At 38.1% G+C, this 23315-nt stretch overlaps 1 protein-coding gene across 4 annotated transcripts in view; it reads right to left on the reverse strand.

Annotated features, from left to right (window-relative positions):
• Positions 1-6417: 6417 nt before the first annotated feature.
• Positions 6418-23315, reverse strand: part of TERF1 (telomeric repeat binding factor 1) — a 48319-nt gene continuing 31421 nt past the window's right edge. For 2 of the 4 annotated variants that reach the window (XM_076005218.1, XM_020288861.2), the window contains exons 8-9: positions 19043-19146; positions 6418-9557 (exon numbers count right to left, since the gene is read on the reverse strand). In XM_076005218.1, the coding sequence (XP_075861333.1) occupies positions 9381-9557; positions 19043-19146 (281 nt within the window). In that variant the 3' untranslated portion in view covers positions 6418-9380. The remainder of the gene's footprint in view (positions 9558-19042; positions 19147-23315) is intronic. The other 2 variants (XM_020288860.2, XM_020288859.2) reach the window with 1 other exon arrangement.

The raw sequence follows: 23315 nt of genomic DNA on the forward strand, positions 1-23315 counted from the left end.
CCAGTTGTGAGGACCGAAAATGGAGCCCAAGTCTCCATTCTGACTGGTGACCCCAGTTCCCTTTTCTGTGTGCTTTGAGAATGCTGTATCCAGGGATGTCTGTGACCCTCCTTCACTCCCTCTCTTACCCCCACACAAAAGTCTGTTAGATTCTTCTCTGAGGAAATGGATTACCTAAGAGAAATGACTATGGGGTGTTGATAGTTGAGGGTCCCCCAATGAAAGAACCAGGTCTATGTCTGATCACCATACGGACACACCTTTACCCTGATACCTTAGTGAGTTCACACTACTATAACAAAAATACCATAGACTGGATGAGTTAAACAACAAATATTTATTTCTCCTAGTTCTGGAGGCTGGAATGTCCAAGATCAAGGCACTAGCAGATCTGATGTCTGGTGAGGGCTCTCTTCTTGGTTTGCAGATGGAAGTCTTCTTGCTATCCTCACATAGCAGAGAGAGAGAGAGAGGGGAGAGCTCAAGAGTGAGATAGAGAAAATGCATGTGTTTCTTGGTATAAGGGCATTAATCTCATCATGAGGGCTCTACCCTCATGAATTAATTACCTCCGAAGGGCCCATCTGCGAATACCATCACACTAGGGATAAGGGTTTCAACATAAGAATTTGTGGGGGGGGACATGAACATGCAGTCCATAGCATTTGACATGCCCTATCAGTGCTCCCAGAGCTGCAATTAGCTTTTTCATTGACACTCATAAATATAAATGGACAGCATAGGACAACCACTAACAAGAAAGAGAGAAACCAAAATGAAAGAGAAACAAAGAAGCAATATATAACAAAATTTAGAGGAAATAAACAATGCCAGGATCAGAAGAGATGAAATGATATCAATCATGAAAGACTGACAGGATGCCCCCAAAAATGAACATTGAGAGAATTAAAAGCTCTTGGATACTAAAAAGTTTGATAGGCATATATAAATGTTATGAAAATTTATAAGATAAAGCTTACTGACATTTTCCCCAGAAGGTATACCAAAAAAAAAAAAAAAAAAAAAAAAAAAAAAAAAAAAGAGACAGAATAGAAGGAAATTAGAGAATCAAAGAGATCCAACATCTGGATAATGGGAGTTCTCCAAAGCTCATTGGGTGCCTGGATCAATAGTTTTTTTTTTTTTTTAAAGGCTCACACCAAGGTACATTATCATGAAATTCAAGATCATCAGATGGGAGAATATAAAATCTTTCAGATAGAAAAAGAGTAGATCACATGCAAAGAATCAGTAGTTAGAATTGTATCAGATGATTTACTTAAAGCAACATTTGAAGCTAGAAGACAATGGAGCAATGCCTTTGAAATTCAGAAAGAAAATGTTTTCCAAACTAAAATTTTATATCCAATAACATTTATTAATCAAATGGGAAGATAGAATATTTTTAGACATGCAAGATATAAAAATTTCCGATTCTATGTGCCTTTTCTGAGAAGGTACAGGAGGAGGTGCTCTACCTAAATAGGAGTGCCAACCAAACAAGAGCATCGAGAAATAGGAAACACAGCCCAGGAGAGACATGACTGGGATCCCCAGGCTCAGACGAAGGGCAGTGTGACAGCTTGCAGCAGGCCCACGGAGCAGCCAGACTACCTGGGAGCAGGAGGAGGGACAGCTCCAGCAACAGTGCAATCACAGAATGGCCGACATCTTCCAATGTGTTCAGAGATTTTCAATATGGTCAGAGAATTTGGAGACACCTAAGTGACAGGTACATAGAAACTTAATAGTTACAGATTTACAATAATATAAACACTGACTACTGAATTAACCAAAAACCGACATGAATAAGCTGAAAGAATTGGGAAGGACAAGCAGATGTGTGAGTGGAATGAGTGTGTTTGTGTGTGGGGTGTGGCCAAGGGGAGCAGGCAGGACACCCAGCCCCTCACCCTGCACAATGGGAGGTCAGCAGGACAATAGCTCAAATGGAAATATAACGAACAGCAGCAAGAGCATGTTTTTAATAAATATAAAAATCAATACCCAAGAAAAGAGCTCAAAATGTTGCTTAGAGTGGCCTTTAGGGACCATTGAAAGGGGGTGGAAGAGAAGAGTGTTTTCCATTTTAAGCCATGTAGAACTATTTCAGTTTTAAAATATGAACATGCATTACTTTCATAAAGGTTTCAGGAAGAAATTGCCAATAAAAGTGTGATCAAAATACGAAGCAAGCTAAAATGTGGCATGATTTTGAGCTACTGAAGGGAAGAATGGAGAGAAAGAGAAAGAGAATATAATTTACCTTGACATTCTTTGAGTTGTATGAATTTTGTGATACAGGATTACAAGAAGTAATTTTGTGATACAGGATTACAAGGATTACTAGAAGTCAATCACACTTCTAGGATCTAATATGAATAATATACTATATAATCAAAATGTAAGTGTATTGGCTTCTGATTTTTTTATTTTTTTTTATTTTTTTTTTTTGTCTTTCCCAGCTCTTCACAACTGTATTGATTTTTTTAGAATCCACCTATACATAAAGCACAAAATATTTAATTATAATTGATGGACAAACTGTGAATGGTGAAACCAAAACAAAACCAACCAACACAAAACAATCCTTAACAATGTAAATGTAATAGCTAAGGGAGGGAGTGAGTGGGAAGCTGGGGAGAGGGGAGGTGCAAGGGAGTGGAGGGCCCTGACTTCCTCATGCTGTGTAGCAGAGCCCAGGAATCTCTCTAAATTCGGTGGCATAGGAAAGAGAAGCTTGGGCAGGCGCAGTGGCTGGCACCTATAATCCTAGCAGTCTGGGAGGCCCAGGCAGGAGGGTCACTTGAGCTCAGGAGTTCAAGACCAGCCTGAGCAAGAGTGAGACCCCCCATGTCTACAGAAAAATAGAAAAATTAGCCCAAGTGGTGACACACACCTGTAGTCCCAGCTACTTGAGAGGCTGAGGCAGGAGGATTGCTTGAGTTCAGGAATTTGAGGTTGCAGCGAGCTACGATGAGACCATTGTGCTCTACCTGCTGTACTTGGGGTGACAGAGCAAGACCCTGTCTCAAGCAAAAAAAGGAAAGGAAATGAGGGAAAGGAAGAAGGGAAGGGAAGGGAAGGGAAGGGAAGGGAAGGGAAGGGAAGGGAAGGGAAGGGAAGGGAAGGGGAGGGGAGGGGAGGGGAGGGGAGGGGAGGGGAGGGGAGGGGAGGGGAAGGGAAGGGGAGAGGTGGGGGGAGGGGAGGCGGGGAGAGAAGAAAGGAGAAAAGAAAGAGAGAAGAAGAGAAGAGGAGAGGAGAAGAGAAGAGAAGAGAAGAGAAGAGAAGAGAAGAGAAGAGAAGAGAAGAGAAGAGAAGAGAAGAGAAGAGAAGAGAAGAGAAGAGAAGAGAAGAGAAGAGAAGAAGAGAAGAGAAAAATAGGTTAAGTGAGCAAAAGGATGAAACTGAACAAAGCTCGGGGAGCAGGCGGGGAGAGGCGGGCACGGCTGCATCTCCACACCAGGGAGTTCCTGTGATAGGTTTCAGCCAAGGTTCAGTGACCAGTGAATGGCAGCACAAGCATGTCACTGAGAATGACGATGAGCAGTGCCACCAGAACGCGTAAAACTGAAAACTCTTAAGGGTGATACCTCTAAAAAGCAGGATGGAGAGGAGCAGAAGCCCTTCTTTCATTTAATGCCTTTCTGTATTCTCTCTTTTTTAAAAACGTTAGGATAGAAAGAATGATCTGGAAAGATAGGGCTTTTAGAAATGTCTGTCAACGGAAGCTGATGAAGGCACATTTTGCCTCTGTGCTCCTGCTGTGCTTTGTACACATGTAGCACTTAACCACAATTCAGAGTCCCCCGAGATGGAATAAGTGTTAACACATGTTCAAACTTCTTCCTATTCCAAATTCCAAATTTATAACACGGAGATAATTTTCTTTTCAAAATTACTCATCATATGATTCCTTTGAATAGCAGCTCATCAAAGTTGTTGCTGTTTTATCCACTTGGTAGTGGTGGAAAGGTTTGGGATTAGTGAGACAGAAACCTATTTGATGCCACTGCCAACTGATCCCGGACCAGACAGTGGAACAAGCACCTCTGAAATAATGAGAAAACACCCTTCAGTGAAAAATGCAGTTGGATCATAGGTGCATTTTGAGGAATTCCCGTACATTCTACTGTCCTGTGCAGAGCTCCACTGGTGTTGAGATCCCTGACCTGGATTTCCTTATAGTGAGCACACCAACATGTACAGCATAAAGGGGAAGAGAATTCTGCTTGAAGAATGAAACGTTTTAATTGTGGAATATTACCAAATAAATAAAAAGTTCTGTCACTTGCCAAGTCGATTTTGGGCAAGTCAAAATAACTGGAGTTTGATTCCTCATCTGTGGCATGCAATTCACGACACAGTTCTGCTTATGCCTTAGGGCTTTGCAGGAGTTAAATGAGATACCCCATGCAAAGCAAAGCAGAGCACTACACAGATTTCTAAAGGGTAAGATGGATGTGAGTTCCTTAAGGATTCTTGCAGAAAGGAAAAAAATAATTTTCTCTTTAAATAATTATCTCTTGTAAATAACATAAAAACCCTGAAAAATTAGTACTCTTCCTTTGAGAGTTGTAAATCCTATACAACATCACATTTCTTTACTCAAATTGTCTTCTACCTTTGCCCTTTCAACACAGGGTAGATTTAAAGGAAGATTTACTTTAATATTAAAAGTATTTTGACATATGAAGGGGGGTGTGGGCGTGGGAGGGGGTAAGTTGGAAAAACTAAAAGCACCTTATGAACTGATTATCAATTTAATGGCTCTCAGCTCCAAATCTACCCTTCTTTGCCCTGCTTTGTGATAGCTAGACACGGACTGGGCTCTGCAAACATGACTTACTGTGATAACTGTTCAGCTTTATTGACAAAGAGGACTCTGGAGTGATGGTGACAGGAAGACTATTTCCTTCCAGTTCTGGTTCTCTCTCACTGCCATCCCACCGGGGAGCCACAGGATGAGTTCTGGCTACGCCCCTGGCCACCTCCCACCCACCCACACCATGGCGTGTTGCTATTCCATATCAGCTCTGGCTGCACCCTCGGGTCCGTTTCTTCCCCACCAACAGGCTGTGTTCCAGCATCAGGCAGGTCCTCTTTGAAGAGGCCTGAATTTTAGCCGTGGAGGAATGGGAGCCCTTTTACACTCCATACTTCATCGTCCTCTCTGCTTCATCAAGGGGGCCAGAAGTCAAAGCTCAAGGTCAGACTGAGGTGGGAATAATTACATGAGGACACGGAAACACTATATTCACAGGTGAAGTTTAAACCAGAAATTAATCCAAACATTGGGGCTAAGAGTTTGTCACCAGTCAGCTGTCCTGTGCATTTGCAGCCTGAATTCTCATTACCAAGCTGGTTGTGGAAAAGCAACCTGTTAATTTAGTTTAAAAGTGGTTGCAAACTTGGAAACTTCCAAACCTGGGGGGAAAAAGGAGAATTAAAAGAAGTTCTCAGATTCAGGAGTAATTGCCTGCCAGAATGAAGTCCAACACATTTTAACAGAAGGAAACAAAATCTAGAACTCAACAGCAGGGGTCAGCAAACTATAGCCTGTAGGCTAAGCCCAGCATGCTGTTTTTGTAAATATAGTTTGATTGGAACACAGCCATACTCACTCATTTATATATATTGTCTGTGGCTAATTCCAGGCAGAGTACACAGAGACTGTATGGCCCACAGGGCCTAAAATATTTACTGTGTGGCTCTTTACAGAAAACGTTTGCCTATCCCTTGGCTTAAAACATTAACATTTAATGCAATTATTGATGTTTGGATTTAGATGTACCATCTTCTTTTTTCTTTTTGTCTCTGTGGTTTTTTGCTTCCCTCCTGTTTTTGGATTATTTGAGTAATTTTAGTATCCCATTTTAATTTCTCTATTGACTATATTTTATTTTTATTTATCTGTATTTTGTAAAAAATGGTCGCTCTAGGGATTACAGTATTCATACCTAACTTGTCGTGTATGGTTAATATTATTCCTACATAAGGGGACAATGGGCAGACCCCATGTGACAATAGGACCCTGACCCACAACCTCTGCAGCAACCAGTCCTGGAAGTCAAACCACGATCTCTGCAGTGATCCGCTCAGAATGGTCAGGACTTAGCAACTGCTTACCTTTTAACGTTTTGTCCCCACTTCCAAGTCAGCACCAATCAGGGAAAGCCAAATATATTCCCTCAATCACGTAAGATGCTTGCCCCTAGTGGGTCAGCCTCTTTCTCATGCCAACACCCTCCAACCAGAGCATGACTGAAGCCTTCCCCAGGTCTTCCATTCACCATAAAGTTTTCCCACTATAAACATGCCTGCCTTTGAGTCTCTACCAATAACAAGAGATTGTGGCTGATTCCCTTGCTATAGCAAGCTTAGAATAAATAGTCTCTGTTCTCATTTGTTTACACAACTTTATTTTTACAACTCAAATGCTCACCAATAGCATAAATGATATAATCATATAATGGATTATGGCATGGAAATAAACTACAGCTACATACAACTTGAACTGTACAAATATATGTAGAGTGAAAGAAAAGATGGCAAAGAATATATACAACATTTCACTTCATTTCCTTAAATGTCACAAGTCCAAAAGAACAAAAGATACTCTTTCAGGCTTTGCAGATTTGTTCTTAGCCAGGTCACCTACAACTCTGCCTTACCCTTCACCCTCTCCTTACATGGAACCTAAAGACCAGTCATAGGTCAAGCCTAGGTCTTTTCTGAAAACGTATCCAGTCCTAGGCATGTGTGTACACGTCCAGTCTTCCTAGTATATATGAGAGCTCCTCAGAGCCTTAACAATCTTCCTCCCCAGACTTTCCCTCCCAGGCTTTTTGGTCTATTTGCTGCATGCCCCATCTGCTATCCCTGGCCCCAGGTAGCTGCAGATAGTGCCTTTAAATGCTTTTGACAAACATTGCTTGTGAGGTTAGTGCAGTCTAGAGAAGGCAAAACAAAAGCAAATCTCTGAGGTGAACCTCAAGGAAGTGCCAAGGTCAAAATGCACACCTACATTTCTGTGAGAACAAGATATATATTGACCCCTCTGGCACCACCAGGCTGCACCAGGAATGCAGGCCACAGCTGCTGCCAAGAGGTTAGTGAAAAATGGTAGGTGGGTAAGTAAAAACATCAAAACTCATTTACCAAAATGTAATAACCTCTCCCTTCACTAAACATTCCCCTGGTTGTTTTTATTAGATACCAGAGTTCCAAAAAGTTGATTCTAGGTTTTTGCCAGATTATTAGTTGCTTCACTGGAAAGATAAGATCTTTGGAACTCCCTACTGTGCTATTTTTGGTGGTGTCACTCTCTTAACATTTTTAAATTATTACATTTTATAGAGGATAGATTGGTGGCTACCAGGGGTCAGGGGAAGGATGCAGGAGGGAGGTGAGTGTGGTTATAAAGGAGCAATGAGAGGGATCCTTGTGGTGTTGGACCTGTTCAGTATCTTGCCTGTGGTGGTGGATATAAAAACACAAGTGACAAAACTGTTAGAACTAAATACAGAGTACAAAACTGGGGAAATAGGATGGATGAAATGTATCAATATCCTGGTAGTGACTGAGTTTTGCAAAATATTAAAATTGGGGGAAACTGGGCCAAGTGTACAAGGAATCTCTATATTTCTTACAACTGCCTATGAATCTGTAATTATCTCAATAAAAATTCCAATTTAAAAAAAGTAATTCTGAAGATTCAGGCTGGAGATGAAGAAGTTTTAGGAATATATTACTCAATTTATTTTGATTGTAATTTCCTTTTTATGTGTCTACAAGTTATATATAAAAATCCTTGAATGCTGAAAATTTAGAACCAGAAAAAAAAATTTTTTAATTAAAAAGAAAATCTTATGTTTAAGTCTGGGCACAGTGGCTCACAGCTGTAATCCCAGCACTTTGGGAAGCCAAGGCTTGAGGATGACTTGATACCAGGAGTTTGAGACCAGTGTAGCCAACACAGCAAGACCCCATCTCTACTCCCCCCCAAAATCATTAAAAACTCTTGTTTAAATAAATCTAAAATAGCTTTTTTAATCAGTAGAATAAAATTCTAAGTGAGAAAGTACCATACTGAAGCATAATGATAATGATTTTTCTTTTTTACTGGTACATGAAATAAGATCTCATAATTAATGGCAACTTAAATTTGGTGATTTATGTGCTTGAAATGAGGAAGTTGACTTACAAGTCTATATTGACTAATGATGCCAGCTTTGACACTAATCATCAAAATGTCTGCAATAAACACAGTGACAGTATCTTGCAGTGTAACAGGACAGACTCAGGAAACATATAGTATAATAATTATCCATGTCTCTGTTTACTATACATATAGGGCAACATAAATTCAGGAACAATGAGAAAAGTAACGGATAAAACTTTAACAGGATATTACAAAATACTACCATTTCAGTTTTTATGCAAACATTTCAATATTTTCACTTGTTAAATAAAACACATATAACTCAAAATGCTAAATAATTGTTAATCTAATCTAAAATATAAAATGTTGGTGAAAACTCAAAATTGTCTAGTATATAAGGTACATAAAACCTTATTATTTACTGTGGATGTCAAGATGATCATGGTTAATACCAATTTAAGCATTTACAGAATAGTATTTAGCCCCAATATTCATATTAAATGAAGATATCAGAGAACCTGGTATTTATGGCATCAGGTTATAAAGAAACTTTATTCAACACCACCTTTGTCAAAGTTAACACTGGAAACAAAAGTCAAACCTTATTCCTGAATGAGACACAAAGCTCTTCTTGTTAATAGGACAAATTTTGTCCTATGGGTATTACTATTTTCTAGTTTTTTCCTTTATATGAAACTATTAAAAGGAAAACTTAAGTATGCTATACTTACACATTACTTTGTAAATTTATCATTCTGTTAGTAAATATCTTAGTTCTCAAGTGATACAGTAAGGCCATAAATCAAGTCATTATCTCACATCAAAGGACTACTATACAATGATTTAGAATATTCATTTTTATGTGTATTACAGGGTTATGGTCAAAGCATAGATACAGAATAGGTTAAGAGAAATATTATTATTTTCTCTTACCAGGTTTTAATTTTTTTATTGGAACAGGATTTGGGGATAGGGATATTGAATGTGACAAGGTTCAACAAATGCACATTTTATCAAAATAAAAAGATTCTTAAAGAATACAATGATGGCATATAATTTTACTCTTATAGCACAAACCCTCACATTGACTATCACAGAAAAATACTGTAATGCTTTAAACAAAAAATGTTAAGACACATTAATGACCAGCAAGTTTCAAACGAAATGCAGTGATCAAAATATTTAACTGTCCCTTTATCAAGCTTTACAAACACATTCAGTCTTCACTGTCTGAGCAAATCAGTTTTAGTTTCTTCATAGTCCTCCACCTGTCTTTTAACATGACACTTGTGCGATTGTTGAATTTATAATGTAATAGTATTTTAGTCCAGTTTCCCTCTCCATATTTCCTCACTCCAGATCTCAAATTCTTGTCTTCTTCCCAAAGCCATGCCTTTTAATAAAAAGTAAAGCAGTTATTTATAGAAACAATTATTTAAGAACATACCTACTATAAATGAAACTTTTTGTTATCAAAATAATACTTACAGTTTCTTAAAGATGGAAGACTTCTCTATACATTTCTTAGATTTTTATAAGATCTTATATTTATCATTGTAATATTTTTAAGGGTCATTACTATTACTGTCCATTTTATATAAGCTCAGCTTGCCAAAATCAGATAGTTAGAAAGTAACAGGTACACACCCACCCAACCAGTTTAAGCCCACACTGTCTCTTTAGATGCTTTTCTTCAACTGCTAATAGTTTGGTATTTATTACTCTTCCATATCTATCAAATAGAATATATGAATGTTTAGTACTCCATTAATGAACTCAGTGAGAATCCTGTTCTACCTATGTTGGGGAAGTATCCTAATACACATATGAAACGCAAATCTTCTCTAAAACAGATTTTTTAAAACACAACAAATATAAATTAATTAAAAACACAAAATTTTTTATTTTTTTGAGACAGGGTCTTATTCTGTTGCCCTGAGTAGAGTACCACAGCATCAGCCTAGCTCACAGCAACCTCAATCTCCTGGGCTCAAGTGATCCTCCTACCTCAGACTCCCGAGTAGCTGGAACTACAGACGCACACCACCACGCCGGGCTAATTTTTCTATCTTTAGTAGAGACGGGGTCTCCCTCTTGCTCAGGCTGGTGTTGAACACCTGAGCTCAAGTGATCCTCCAGCCTTGGCCTCCCAGCTTGTTAGGATCACAGGCATGAGCCACCTCACCCAGCCAAAAAACAAACAATTTGATGTTGGGAAAAAATGGCTAAAAATTCTTTTTAATCAAATTTAATACTATATACAGAAAAATTACTGATAACTTGGCATTTTGCTATACATGACCAACTAATTCCTTCTGTTGGCATACTAAAGGAGTGATTTGACCATCTCAGTAATTATTTACTGTGAACAGAAGATAAAAAGTGTTGATAAAGACAGAAAAATTGGAACCTGTGTACACTATTGGTAGGAATGAAAATGATGTAGCCACTATAGAAAACAGTATGGCAGAGTTCCTTGAAAAATTAAAAATAGAACTACTATATGATTCAGCAATTCCACTTCTGGATATATGTCCAAAACAATTGAAAACAGAACCTTAGAGATACTTGTATGCCCACGTTCATCACAGAATCATTCCCAACAGATAAAATGTGGAAGCCACCCAAGTGTCCATCAGTGGAGGAATGGATAAACAAAATGTGGTATATACACACAATGGAATATTATTCAGCCTTAAAAAGGAAGAAAATTTTGACACATACTGCAACAGGGATGAATCTTGAGGACATTATGTTATGTAAAATATGTTAGACAGAAAAGGGCAAATAATGTATATTGATTTTATTGACATGAGGTGCCTAGAATAGTCAAATTCACAGAGATAGAAATTAGAATGTGAACACAGTGGCTCATGCCTATAATCAATCCCAGCACTTTGGGAGAGTCAGGAGTATCACTTGAAGCCAGGAGCTTGAGACAGCCAGGGCACATGTTGAGATCCTATCTCTAAAAAAAAATTAAAAAACTAGCTGAGGCAGGAGGATCGCTTTGAGCCCAGGAGTTCAAGGCTACAGTAAGCTATGACTGCACCAGTGCACTTTAGCCTAGGTGACAAAGCAAAACCCTGACTCTCTTGTAAAACTACAATTCAAGTTGTAGTTTTACAAAATGAAGAGTTCTGTGGATAGATGGTGGTGGTAGCACAATATGAAAGTGTTTACTGCCACCAAACTGTATATTTACAAGTGATTAAAGTGGTAAATTTTGCTATATGTATTTTACTATAAAAAAAAAATCCAGTTGTCTGATGAAATATTAGAAGAAATTCAAGGTGGACCGAAGAAGACAAACATGAGATGAGAACTGTCTTGTGTATGACTTAATTTCATAAAAACTGGCAGTGACCATAACCAAATCCCTTGGAGAAGTTTGTTTCAGCTGCCTTAAACCTGATTCCTCTGCTCTTATGGCTTGTACCCAAAATATCTGGTCTCTTCTATGCCTGCATTTGCTACTGCTTGTCTGTGGTACACCTATCAGCAACTGTACTGCCTATGAGAGCATGGCTACTCATCTCTAGACAAAAACTGACATCCCCTTACTGACTGACCTGGCCTCCACTCCTACAAAGCTTCACACTACATTGTTTGTCATTAACTGACACGAAACCAAAAGAGATGTAAATTGTGCATGTATGGGATGACTGATTAAAAGTACTTTTAACAGTATTATTAATCTTTGGGGTCATATAAATCTTTGAGAATGTGACGAAAGCTATGGAAAAGTGTAGTTATCTTAAAATTTTACATAAAATTTTGTTTGGAGACCTGGTAGACTCCCCTTAAGAAGCCTATCAATTCCATGGTTCCCAAGTTAAGAATTTCTGTTGTTTTAAGAAGCTGTCACACATTTATTCAGCTTTAAAAAGTAGTCTTTGGTTTATGCAAATATCATACATATATAGCACTGTTTTTTTGCTTTTATCTAAGTTCCATTATTTTTAATAGAGACTAAGATATATGATATACAAAAACCTCTTTCTCTCAAGAAATTAATATTCTCTGTTCAAATCCTATTTAGGTTCCTGAGTAACCTTAGTAAGTTTAAACAATGTTTTCCAGTGGATTACCTACATCAGAGGTCAGCAAGCTACTGCCAAAATCTAGCCCAAGGCTGCTCTTCGATAGCCCAGGGGCTAAAGATCATTTTTACATTTTATTTTATTTTATCTTTATTTTATTTTATCTATCTATCTATCTATCTATCTATCTATCTATCTATCTATCTATCTATCTAGACAGAGTCTCACTTTGTTGCCCAGGTTTATCTATCTATCTATCTATCTATCTATCTATCTATCTATCTATCTATCTATCTATCTATCTAGACAGAGTCTCACTTTGTTGCCCAGGTTTATCTATCTATCTATCTATCTATCTATCTATCTATCTATCTATCTATCTATCTATCTATCTATCTATCTATCTATCTATCTAGACAGAGTCTCACTTTGTTGCCCAGGCTACAGTGAGTGCCATGGCGTCAGCCTAGCTCACAGCAACCTCAAACTCCTGGGCTCAAGCAATCCTACTGCCCGGCTAATTTTTTTTCTATATATATTAGTTGGCCAATTAATTTCTTTCTATTTATAGTAGAGAGGGGATCTCCCTCTTGCTCAGGCTGGTTTTGAACTCCTGAGCTCAAGCAATCCGCCCGCCTTGGCCTCCCAGAGTGCTAGGATTACAGGCGTGAGCCACCGCACCCGGCCCATTTTTACATTTTAAAGTCATTCAAAAAAAAAAAAGACTAGGTAACAGAAACCGTTTATGTCACACAAGGACTAAAATATTCACAATCTGGCCCTTTATGGAAAAATTTTGTTGACCCCTAATCTAGAAGAACATTGCTAATTTTCTCAGGAAAGATTAACTGAACAACAATAGGGTTTAGTGTTAAGTATTTCATTTCTTATTTTATTGAAAAGAGCAACTTTAGCTTATTGTTACTTCATGATTGATTATGCCTTGATTATTTTGATCTCAATCAAATTTTTTGAGTCTTTGCCTAATTTCATCTATAAAAGAGTCTTAAAAACATTATATGGGGCTGGGTGAGGTGGCTCATGCCTATAATCCAAACACGCTGGCAGGCCAAGGCAGGAGGATTGCTTTAGCTTATGAGTTCAACACCAGCCTGAGCAACTACGAGACCCTGTTTCTACTAAAACTAGAAAATTAGTCAGGTGTTGTAGTGTGAGTCTGTAGTCCCAGCTTCAAAGAAAAAAGAACTCAAACCTCGCCCCCTCCCCCCAAAAAAAGGCATTTTAGGGAATAAGCAATCATATGGCAAATAATTAACACCGTAATCTTTAAAAGCCTAGTGCTTAAAGGGGCATAGTAATCTGATACAACTCTTACTTTCTCAAAATGAAGTTGAATGAGCAACACAATTGGCCTGTCAGTGTCAGACCAGAAAGAGAACATAAGGGCAGTACAATTTCAAAAGTATACTGCTTTGCTTAGAACTCTTAATTTCTCAATTTTATACATTTAATTGATTGTACTAGATTCCATTCATAATGACACACAACTAAAAAAGAGTTTAAGATGATAAATTTCTGGACATAAAACCCATGTCCTTTGTCCCATTATCTTTTCTCCTTTGCTTTTCTTAAAAAACAAAAAATTAAATCAATAAAAAAATCATAAAACTCTAGCCATGCCAGTAGCCTAAAAAGATACAAAAATTCCATAATAAGTTAAAATGTACCAATCTTTTTCTTTCCTAAGGCCAGAGAGCTTGTTTATATCATTTATATCTGAAAACTGCATATCCAGTCTAATGACTTTTTTGAGTAAAAAAATGCCCTATAATGCCTTTAAAATGATACCATTTATAGCAAAGAAAATACTGTTATAGTAATTCTCATTATATACTCTTTATGGAGGAAAAGCCCTCATTGAAAGGCATTTTCTTTTCTTCTTGAATGAAATACATTTATAAAAGGAAGGTTCTTTAAATTGTGATAAGGTGGGCAGAAATACCTTTTTGTCTGCTTAACAGACAAATGTGGCAAAGTGCAAACCATCTATTTAGACATGGATTACTGCAATAACATTTTTTTTAAAGAAACAAAGGCCTTGGCCGGGTGCTGTGGCTCACGCCTGTAATCCTAGCTCTTGGGAGGCCGAGGCGGGCGGATTGCTCAAGGTCAGGAGTTCAAAACCAGCCTGAGCAAGAGCGAGACCCCGTCTCTACTATAAATAGAAAGAAATTAATTGGCCAACTGATATATATATAAAAAATTAGCCGGGCATGGTGGCGCATGCCTGTAGTCCCAGCTACTCAGGAGGCTGAGGCAGGAGGATCGCTTGAGCCCAGGAGTTTGAGGTTGCTGTGAGCTAGGCTGACGCCACGGCACTCACTCTAGCCTGGACAACAAAGCGAGACTCTGTCTCAAAAAAAAAAAAAAAAAAAAAAAAAGAAACAAAGGCCTTAATACAAAATAAAATAAAGTCTGTTGCTCATCTTCTAAACAAGCATTCAACGAAAAAGCCAACCATGGAAAACTAAAATATAAAACCAGATACTTGTGATAGCCACAGAATTTTTTTTTTTGGCATAGAAAGTGATAGATGATATCACCTATACTACAGATTATGTGGTTAATATCCTACATTTTGTTTTTAATAGAAAAGAAAAAAGAGAGAAAAACTGTTTTCTTGCCATGTATCTACAAATAACACATATGATCTCACTTGGAGTTGTTGCCAGAAGAACTACAGGGAAAGATCAATTGGATGTATGAGGCGGACTTCTAGTTTCCGGGTGGCATGTGAAGAGTTTGAAAATCAGTCCAGTCTCAACAAGAAAATAGCTGAACAAACTGAAAATCATGAACTCTTCTTAGATCCATTAGTGAATTAATTCACAGGGCAAACTATTGCCCTGAAAACTAGAGAGATGGGCAGTCAGACATGGAATCACAAGAATTATCAGGAGCAGCTTGCAGCTAGAGCCACAGTACTGGTAGGAGCAATTAACTGGGATTGATGGAGGCTAATATTATGGATGAACTTGAGAGTTAAAAACTCTAGGGGCCCAGTCTTAACAAGGCCCCCACACATTTCTGAGGTCTTGTGTGTGTGTGTGTGTGTGTGTGTTTGTGTGTGAGTGATAGGGTCTCGCTCGGTGACCCAGGCTGGAGTGCAGTGGCACGACCACAGCTCATTGTGACTTCAACCTTTTGGGCTCAAGAGATTCTCTTGCTTCAGCCTTCAGAGTAGCTAGAATTATAAATGCACACCACCATATCTGGCTTTTTTATTTTTTGTAGATATGGGGTCTCACTACGTTCGTTGCCCAGGCTGTTTTCAAACTCTTGGCCTCAAGTGATCCTCCCATCTTAGCCTTCCAAAGTGCTGAGATTACAGGTGTGAGCCACCACACTTGGCCACTTTTCTGAGTTTTATCTCCAGGAGCCCCACCAGGTTTCAGGGAGAAGATCGGACAAAAATTCCCTCCTGTTTCCAAAAGGGGGAGGAGAAAGTCTGAAATACTCCCCATTTCAAAATACCCCCGAAACATTCTGTTCTCCTTAACAAAAGCCTGCCCTCAAGGGAAACTAGTTTTGCCAGAAGATAATACCAGAGTTTTACAAGAGTCTAAGTGACCTGTGGAAATACCCAATTCCAGCCCCCTCTAGCTTTCCTGTCTCACCAAAGGGGTGGTGGTAGTAGATGCAGCAGACAGAGAAGCACTTACAAATGTCACAGCCCAGGACACAGGCTCACTAAAGAATGAGACCTATACAAAGAACTACAGAATGCTGCCCTTCCTCCTACCTTACCACCACATCAATCAGGATCCTGGGGGTTGAACCTGAAGGAGGTACCTGGGACTCTTACTAAGAAGCAGTCTTTAGGGAAACTCAAGACAACAAGAGAGACAAAAACAAGGATAGCAGAGGAACTTTTAGCTTGTGCCACCTACAGCTATCGCAAATAATAAACACAGCCTAACTTCCAGCCAAATAGACATAAAACCTAACGCTAAAGGCCCATTTACTTCAGTTCCTTTTACTTGATACATCCTGTCCAGCTATCAACAAAAAAATTACAAGCATGCTAAAAGGCAAAAAGCAGTCAGAAGGGACAAAGCAAGCATCAGAACCACACTAAGATATGGCAGAGATTTTGGAATTGTCAGACTTGGAATTTAAAATGACTAATTCATATGCCAAGGGCTCTAATGGAAAATGTGGACCACAAGAAAGAGCAGATGAGTAAATGTAAGCAGAGACAAAAACTCTAAGGAAAAAATAAAAAGGAAATGCTAGAAATCTACAAAATAGTAACAGAAATGAACAATGCCTTTGATGGGCTCTTATGATGACTAGACATAGCTGAGGAAAAAATTAGTGAGCTTGAAGATATATGTTAATAGAAACTTCTCAAACTGCAAAGCAAAGGAAAAACCTGTAATCTTAGCACTCTGGAAGGCAAAGGTGGGAGGACTGCTTGAGCTCAGGAGTTCAAAACAAGCCTGAGCAAGAATGAGATTCCAGGCCAGGCGCGGTGGCTCACGCCTGTAATCCTAGCTCTCTGGGAGGCCGAGGCGGGCAGATTGCTCAAGATCAGGAGTTCAAAACCAGCCTAAGCAAGAGCTAGACCCCGTCTTTACTATAAACAGAAAGAAATTAATTGGTCAACTAATATATATATAGAAAAAATTAGCCGGGCATGGTGGCACATGCCTGTGGTCCCGGCTACAGGCATGTGCCTGTAGCCGGGCTGAGGCAGCAGGATTGCTTGAGCCCAGGAGTTTGAGGCTGAGGCAGCAGGATTGCTTGAGCCCAGGAGTTTGAGGTTGCTATGAGCTAGGCTGATGCCATGGCACTCACTCTAGCCTGGGCAACAAAGCGAGACTCTGTCTCAAAAAAAAAAAAAGAATGAGATTCCATCTCTACTAAAATAGAAAAATCAGCTAGGCACAGGCACAGTGGAGCTTGCCTGTAGTCCCAGCCACTTGGGACTACAGGAAGGAGGATCACTTAAGCCCAGGAATTTGAGGGTGCAGTGAGCTATGATGATACCACTGAACTGCACTCTACCCAGGGCAACAGAGTGAGACTCTGTCTCAAAAAAAAAAAAGACTGAAAAAACAATTTTCCAAAATTAATGACAGACACCAAACCACAGATCCAGGAAGTTCATAAAACACCAAGCAAGATAGAAATCAAAAAATCTACATTTACATACATCATATCAAACTGCAAAAAAATCAAGCACAAAAAATATGTAAGACTTGTATTTGCATATGGTAGCATAAGGTCGGCATTTCCCCCTTCTTCTTTGAGATTTCACCAAAGAACCACAAGGAAAGGAAGAAAATCCCAACTCTGAAAAAAGTAGGAGACATCTTTAACCTGAACCATTACATAGGTGGAAGGGGAACATAATCAGTGCCAAATGAAAAGGGATATGTGAGGAAGCAGGGGCACAGGCATTTTGCCTAGAGATCCCAGAAAGCCTGAGGTGTATACTTTCCCAAAGAACACACTCTGAGTTGTACACCCTACATCCCTAGTCTGCAATAGCAGGAGCTCCCTCCCAACCTACTAAAGTTCCTAAGGGCAGAAATGGTGGGACTAAGACTAAAAAAGGAGGCCAGGCATAGTGGCTCATTCCTGTAACCCTAGCAATCTGGGAGGCAAGGCAGGAGATCTTGAGCTCAGGAGTTCAAGACCAGCCTGAGAAACAGTGAGACCCCATCTCTAAAATAAATAAATAAATAATTAATTAAAATTAAAAAATTAAAGAAAAAGAAGAACAAAATAAAAGACTAAAAAAGGTATAACAAGGACAAGTAATATTTGCAGGAAGCAAATCAAAAGTAGTAGTTGCTTGCTACATTCACTGGGGGAGAAATAACACCCAAAATAACCTTAAACTTGAGTCACAGGAGATATCCCTAGTAACCTACAACTTGATCCTAGCTGCAACACACCTCAATATGAGCCATTTGCAAATTTGCTTATCATTAAAAAAAAAGTCTGGGCACAGTGGCTCATACCTGCAATCCCAGCATTTTGGAAGCTGAGGCAGGAGAATGCGTTAAGGCCAATAACTCAAAACCAGACTGGGCAACACAGCAAGATACCATATCTACAAAAAATTTAAAAATTAGTCCTAGCTACTTTGGAGGCTGAGCCAGGACGATCACTTGAGCCCAGGAGTTCAAGGTTAGAGTAAGCTATGATCAAGTCACAGTACTCCACACTCTAGCCTGGGCGAAAGAGTAAGACCTTGTTTCTTTAAAAAACAAACCAAAAGTAATAAAAAACCCACCTTAAATTTAAAAATGTTCTGGCCACAATAGAATAATATGGACCAGATTTATCTACTTGCTGTAAACTAGAAAATCAGATCAAAATGAAATAATGGTTTCAGACTCTGGACAGCTGACACAGGACTATACTTACTGAGAGGGGAAATAAATGAATTAAGCCCGAAAACTGATTTTTCTTGATAAAATTTTATGATTGAAGTACAGAAGAATTTTATCTAAATTGGATTCCTATTAGAACGATTTAAATATAAAAGCTTATAATGTGGATTTAAGTCCCACCATATCTGGTGAACTATCTTTATGATGGTATCATAATAATTTTAAATAGTTGTCAGTATCAATACCTACCTTAAGACTATTTTTAAAATGTGGGTATTTTCTTGGAATACTGAATAGGCTGATTAATCAATTAATCTAAGATAGCAAAAACAAAGATGGCAAAGAGGAAATATTTTATATTCAAGACTTTTTAGGGTTGAATGAAAATAATGTGAAATAACCACAATTATTCAAGTTATAACTTTAATGTCTATGAGTATTATTCAAATACCATAAAGAACAAATACCTGTTTTTTCCTAGATCGTTGTTTCTCAGGACTTACTGCTTGACTTTTTGAAACATGTTTTCTCATTCTTTCACTGGCTCTTCTCTCTTTTATCGTTCTTTCTCCTGAAAGAAGTATCATCATCAGAAATTGTTTCACATAAAAGGAAAAGTAGAAAATATTTTGAAAGATTATGATGAAATTCCCATTTATTTTTTAACTATTCTAAGAAAAAGAACTCCACATGTTTAAATTTTTCCTTCAAATCTGGAAGCAACAAAGTATAGTACAAAGATCAGACTTTGAAAATCAGAGGGGGAGTGGTTTGAGTCTTGACTCTTATGTCTTTAAACAAGTCATCTCACCTCCCTGAGCCTATCTTTTCATCATCTGTTACAGAAAGGAAAAATATTTTTCATAGAGAATTGTTGTTAAATTTTCTTAATATTTAAGGAGTACTTGACACAATATAACCCTTTCTTCAATTCTTTCTTATTCATAGTCAATTTGGTAAGACAAGAAATAAATGTATATATTAATATAACTGAAAAGACACAGAACTATACTTATTGAAAGATAATAGTTTAGATTAGAAAACCTAAAAGATTCTCAGAATTAAAAGGGTTCAGCAAGATGGTTGAATATAAGATCAATATACAAAAAAGCAATAGGATTTTTATACATTAGCAGCAAACAGTTAAAATATTTAATTAAAACAATTAAAAGATACTATTTACAATAGCAACAAAAACATGACATTCATTTTTTTATTTCAGCATATTATGGGAGTACAAATGTTAAGGTTACATATATTGCCCTTACTCCCCTACCCCCCAAGTCACAGTTTCAAGCGTATCCATCTCCCAGATGGTGTGCATCCCATTCATTATGTATGTATATACCCATCCCCTCACCTCCCCACCTGATAAATGTTATTCCTATATGTCCACTTAGGTGTTGATCAGTGAAGCCAATTTGCTGGTGAGTACTGTGGTGCTTATTTTTCCATTCTTGGGATACTAGACTTAGTAGAATGGGTTCCAGCTCTATCCAGGAAAATACAAGAGGTGCTATATCACAGTTGTTTCTTATAGCTGAATAGTACTCCATAGTATATATACACCACATTTTACTAATCCACTTATGTATTAATGGACACTTTGGTTGTTTCCACATCTTTGCAATTGTGAATAGTTCTGCTATAAACATTCAAGTGCAGGTGTCTTTTTTATAGATTGCCTTTGTTCTTTTGGGTAGATGCCCAATAATAGGATTGTTGGATCAATGGTAGATCTACTTGTATTGCTTTAATGTATTTCCATATTGCTTACCACAGAGGTTAAACTAGTTTGCAGTCCCACCAGCAATGTAGGAGTGTTCCTATCTCTCCACATCCACTCCAAAATTTATTGTTTTGAGACTTGTTAATAAAGGCCATTCTCACTGGAGATATCTCATTGTGGTTTTGATTTGCATTTCCCTGATTAGAGATGTTGACCATTATTTTCATGTTTGTTGGCCATTATTCTGTCTTCTTTTGGAAAGTTCTTGCTCATGTCCTTTGCCCACTTTTTGATAGGGTTGATTTTTCTTGCTGATTTTCCTGAGTTCTAAATAGATTCTAGTTATCAGCCCTTTATTGAATGTGTAGCTTGTGAAAATTTTCTCCCATTCTGTAGGTTATCTGTTTGCTCTTATGAAAGTTTCTTTGGCTGTGCAGAAGCTTTTAATTTGATCAGGTCCCATTTATTTATTTTCGTTGTTGCTGTGATTGCCCTTGGGGTCTTCTTCATAATAAATTCTTTGCCTCGGCCAGGGTCTAGAAGAGTATTTCCAATGGTTTCCTCTAGGATTCTAATAGTTTCACACCTCAGGTTTAAGTCTGTTACCCAGCATGAGTTGATATTTGTGAGGGGTTAAGGTGTGGATCCTGTTTCAGTCTTCTACATGTGGCTATCCAGGTTTCCCAGCACCATTTATTGAATAAGGATTCTTTCCGCCAGTATATGTTTTTGTCTGCTTTGTCAAAGATTAGATGGCTATATGAGGATGGTTTTATATTTGGGTTCTCTGTTCTGTTCCACTGGTCAATGACCCTGTTCTTGTGCCAGTGCAAAGCTGTTTTTATTACTATAGCCTTATAGCATAGTTTGAAGTCTGGTAAGTTGATACTGCCCACTTTGTTTTTGTTGCCTAGGATTGCTCTGGAATACGGGGTCTTCTCTGGTTCCATACGAAATGTAAAATTATTTTTTCTATATCTGTGAAAAATGATGACAGTATTTTAATAGGGATTGCATTGACTCTGTAAATCACTTTGGGTAGTATAGACATTTTAACAGTGTTGATTCTGCTGACCCATGAGCATGGTATGGTCTTCCACTTTTTTTACGTCCTCTGTTATTCCTTTCCTCAGAGTTTTATAGATCTCCCTGTAGAACTCTTTTACCTCCTTAAATATATTCCTAGAACAGTCAAGATACTCTTGATGAAGAATAAGACTGCCCTACAACATATTATTATTACAAAACTATAGGAATTAAGACAATGTGGTATTGTTGCAGGAGTAGACCAAGAGACCTAAACATATATGGAAACTTGATATACGTACTATGTAGGCTCCCGTTAGGAAAATGGAAACCAAATTAGCCACAAACAAAGATTTCAATACAGAGAGAATTGTTTAAACAGGTGCTAAAGGACTAAACAAACAAAAGGGGCCGGGGGTGGTGGCCTGTAATCCTAGCACTCTGGGAGGCTGAGGCAGGCAGATCGCTCAAGGTCAGGAGTTCGAAACCAGCCTGAGTAAGAGCAAGACCCTGTCTCTACTAAAAATAGAAAGAAATTAATTGGCCAACTAAAAATATAGAGAGAAAAAATTAGTGGGACATGGTGGCACATGCCTATAGTCCCAACTACTCGGGAGGCTGAGACAGAAGGATTGCTTGAGCCCAGGAGTTTGAAGTTGCTATGAGCTAGGCTGACGCCATGGCACTGTAGCCCAGCAACACAGTGAGACTCTGTCTCAAAAAAAAAAAAAACACAAAAGGGAACTAATAAATTAACAGATAAATGTATTAATATATTAATAGACAAATTCAAAATCATAATTGGAGGCCAGGCATGGTAGCTCCTGCCTGTAATCCTACCACTCTGGGAGGCTGATGTGGGAGGATGGCTGGATCTCAGGAGTTCGAGATCAGCCTGAGCAAGAGCGAGAGACCTTTTCTGTACTAAAAAAACATAGAAAAAATTAGTCAAACGACTAAAAATAGAAAAAATTAGCCAGGCATGGTGGTATATGCCTATAGTCCCAGCTATTTGGGAGGCTGAGGCAGGAGCATCACTTGAGCCCAGGAGTTTGAGATTGCTGTGAGCTAGGCTAATACCATGGCACTCTAACCTGAGGAATAGAGAGAACTCTTTCTCAAAAAAAAAAAAAAAAAAAAAAAAAAAATCACAGTTGGAGATTTTATCACTTCTCCCTCAGTAATTGGCAGAACAAGTAGACAGGAAACAAGGATATAGAACACCTTGGGAACCCAGTCTTGTCCAGCAAAACAAACAAACAAACAAAAACAAACAAAAAAAGGATATAGAACACCTGACCAGCATTATTAGCAACTTGACCTAATTAAAACATTTTCAACAATAGCAGAATTCAAATTCTTCTAAAGGCATATCCACAGTCACCAAGATAGACCATCCTGTGGGCTACAAAATAATCTTAAATTTTAAAAAATTAAATGAAAAAATATTTTGAACTGAAATCCAACATAAAAAGTATAGGACACAACTAAAGCAGTTTTAATTAAAGAGGGATTTATAGCATTATATGCACATATTAGAAAAATCTGAGTATGTACAAAGAAAAAGCAACTAATACAAAGAGGGGAAAGGTCAGGTTAATGTCAGATTTCCCCACACCAGCATTCAAAATCAGAAAATGGAGCAATGTTTGCAAAGTCGTGACAACAAAATATTTCCAAAGAATATTATATTTAATCAAATTTCCTTACAACATTAGGCAAATAACTTAAGAGCTTCAGTTTTCTCATCTTTAAAATGAGAGTGATGACAATACCAATGAATGTAAACATTTTAGAACTGTATTTTCAAACATTAACTAATAGTGTGCATGTCGTCAGCCATCAGCTATGAATAAATTTAGTCAGTAATATTTACTGCAGACCTACTATGTGCCTGGCATCAAGTTGGTACCTTATGAGTATAAAATAAAACTAATTTTACTATACCTATTATTTTTATTTTGATCTAAAAGTATTTAGGTTTG

This window comes from Microcebus murinus, chromosome 7 (genome assembly GCF_040939455.1).
Source record: "Microcebus murinus isolate Inina chromosome 7, M.murinus_Inina_mat1.0, whole genome shotgun sequence".
NCBI lineage: Eukaryota > Metazoa > Chordata > Mammalia > Primates > Cheirogaleidae > Microcebus > Microcebus murinus.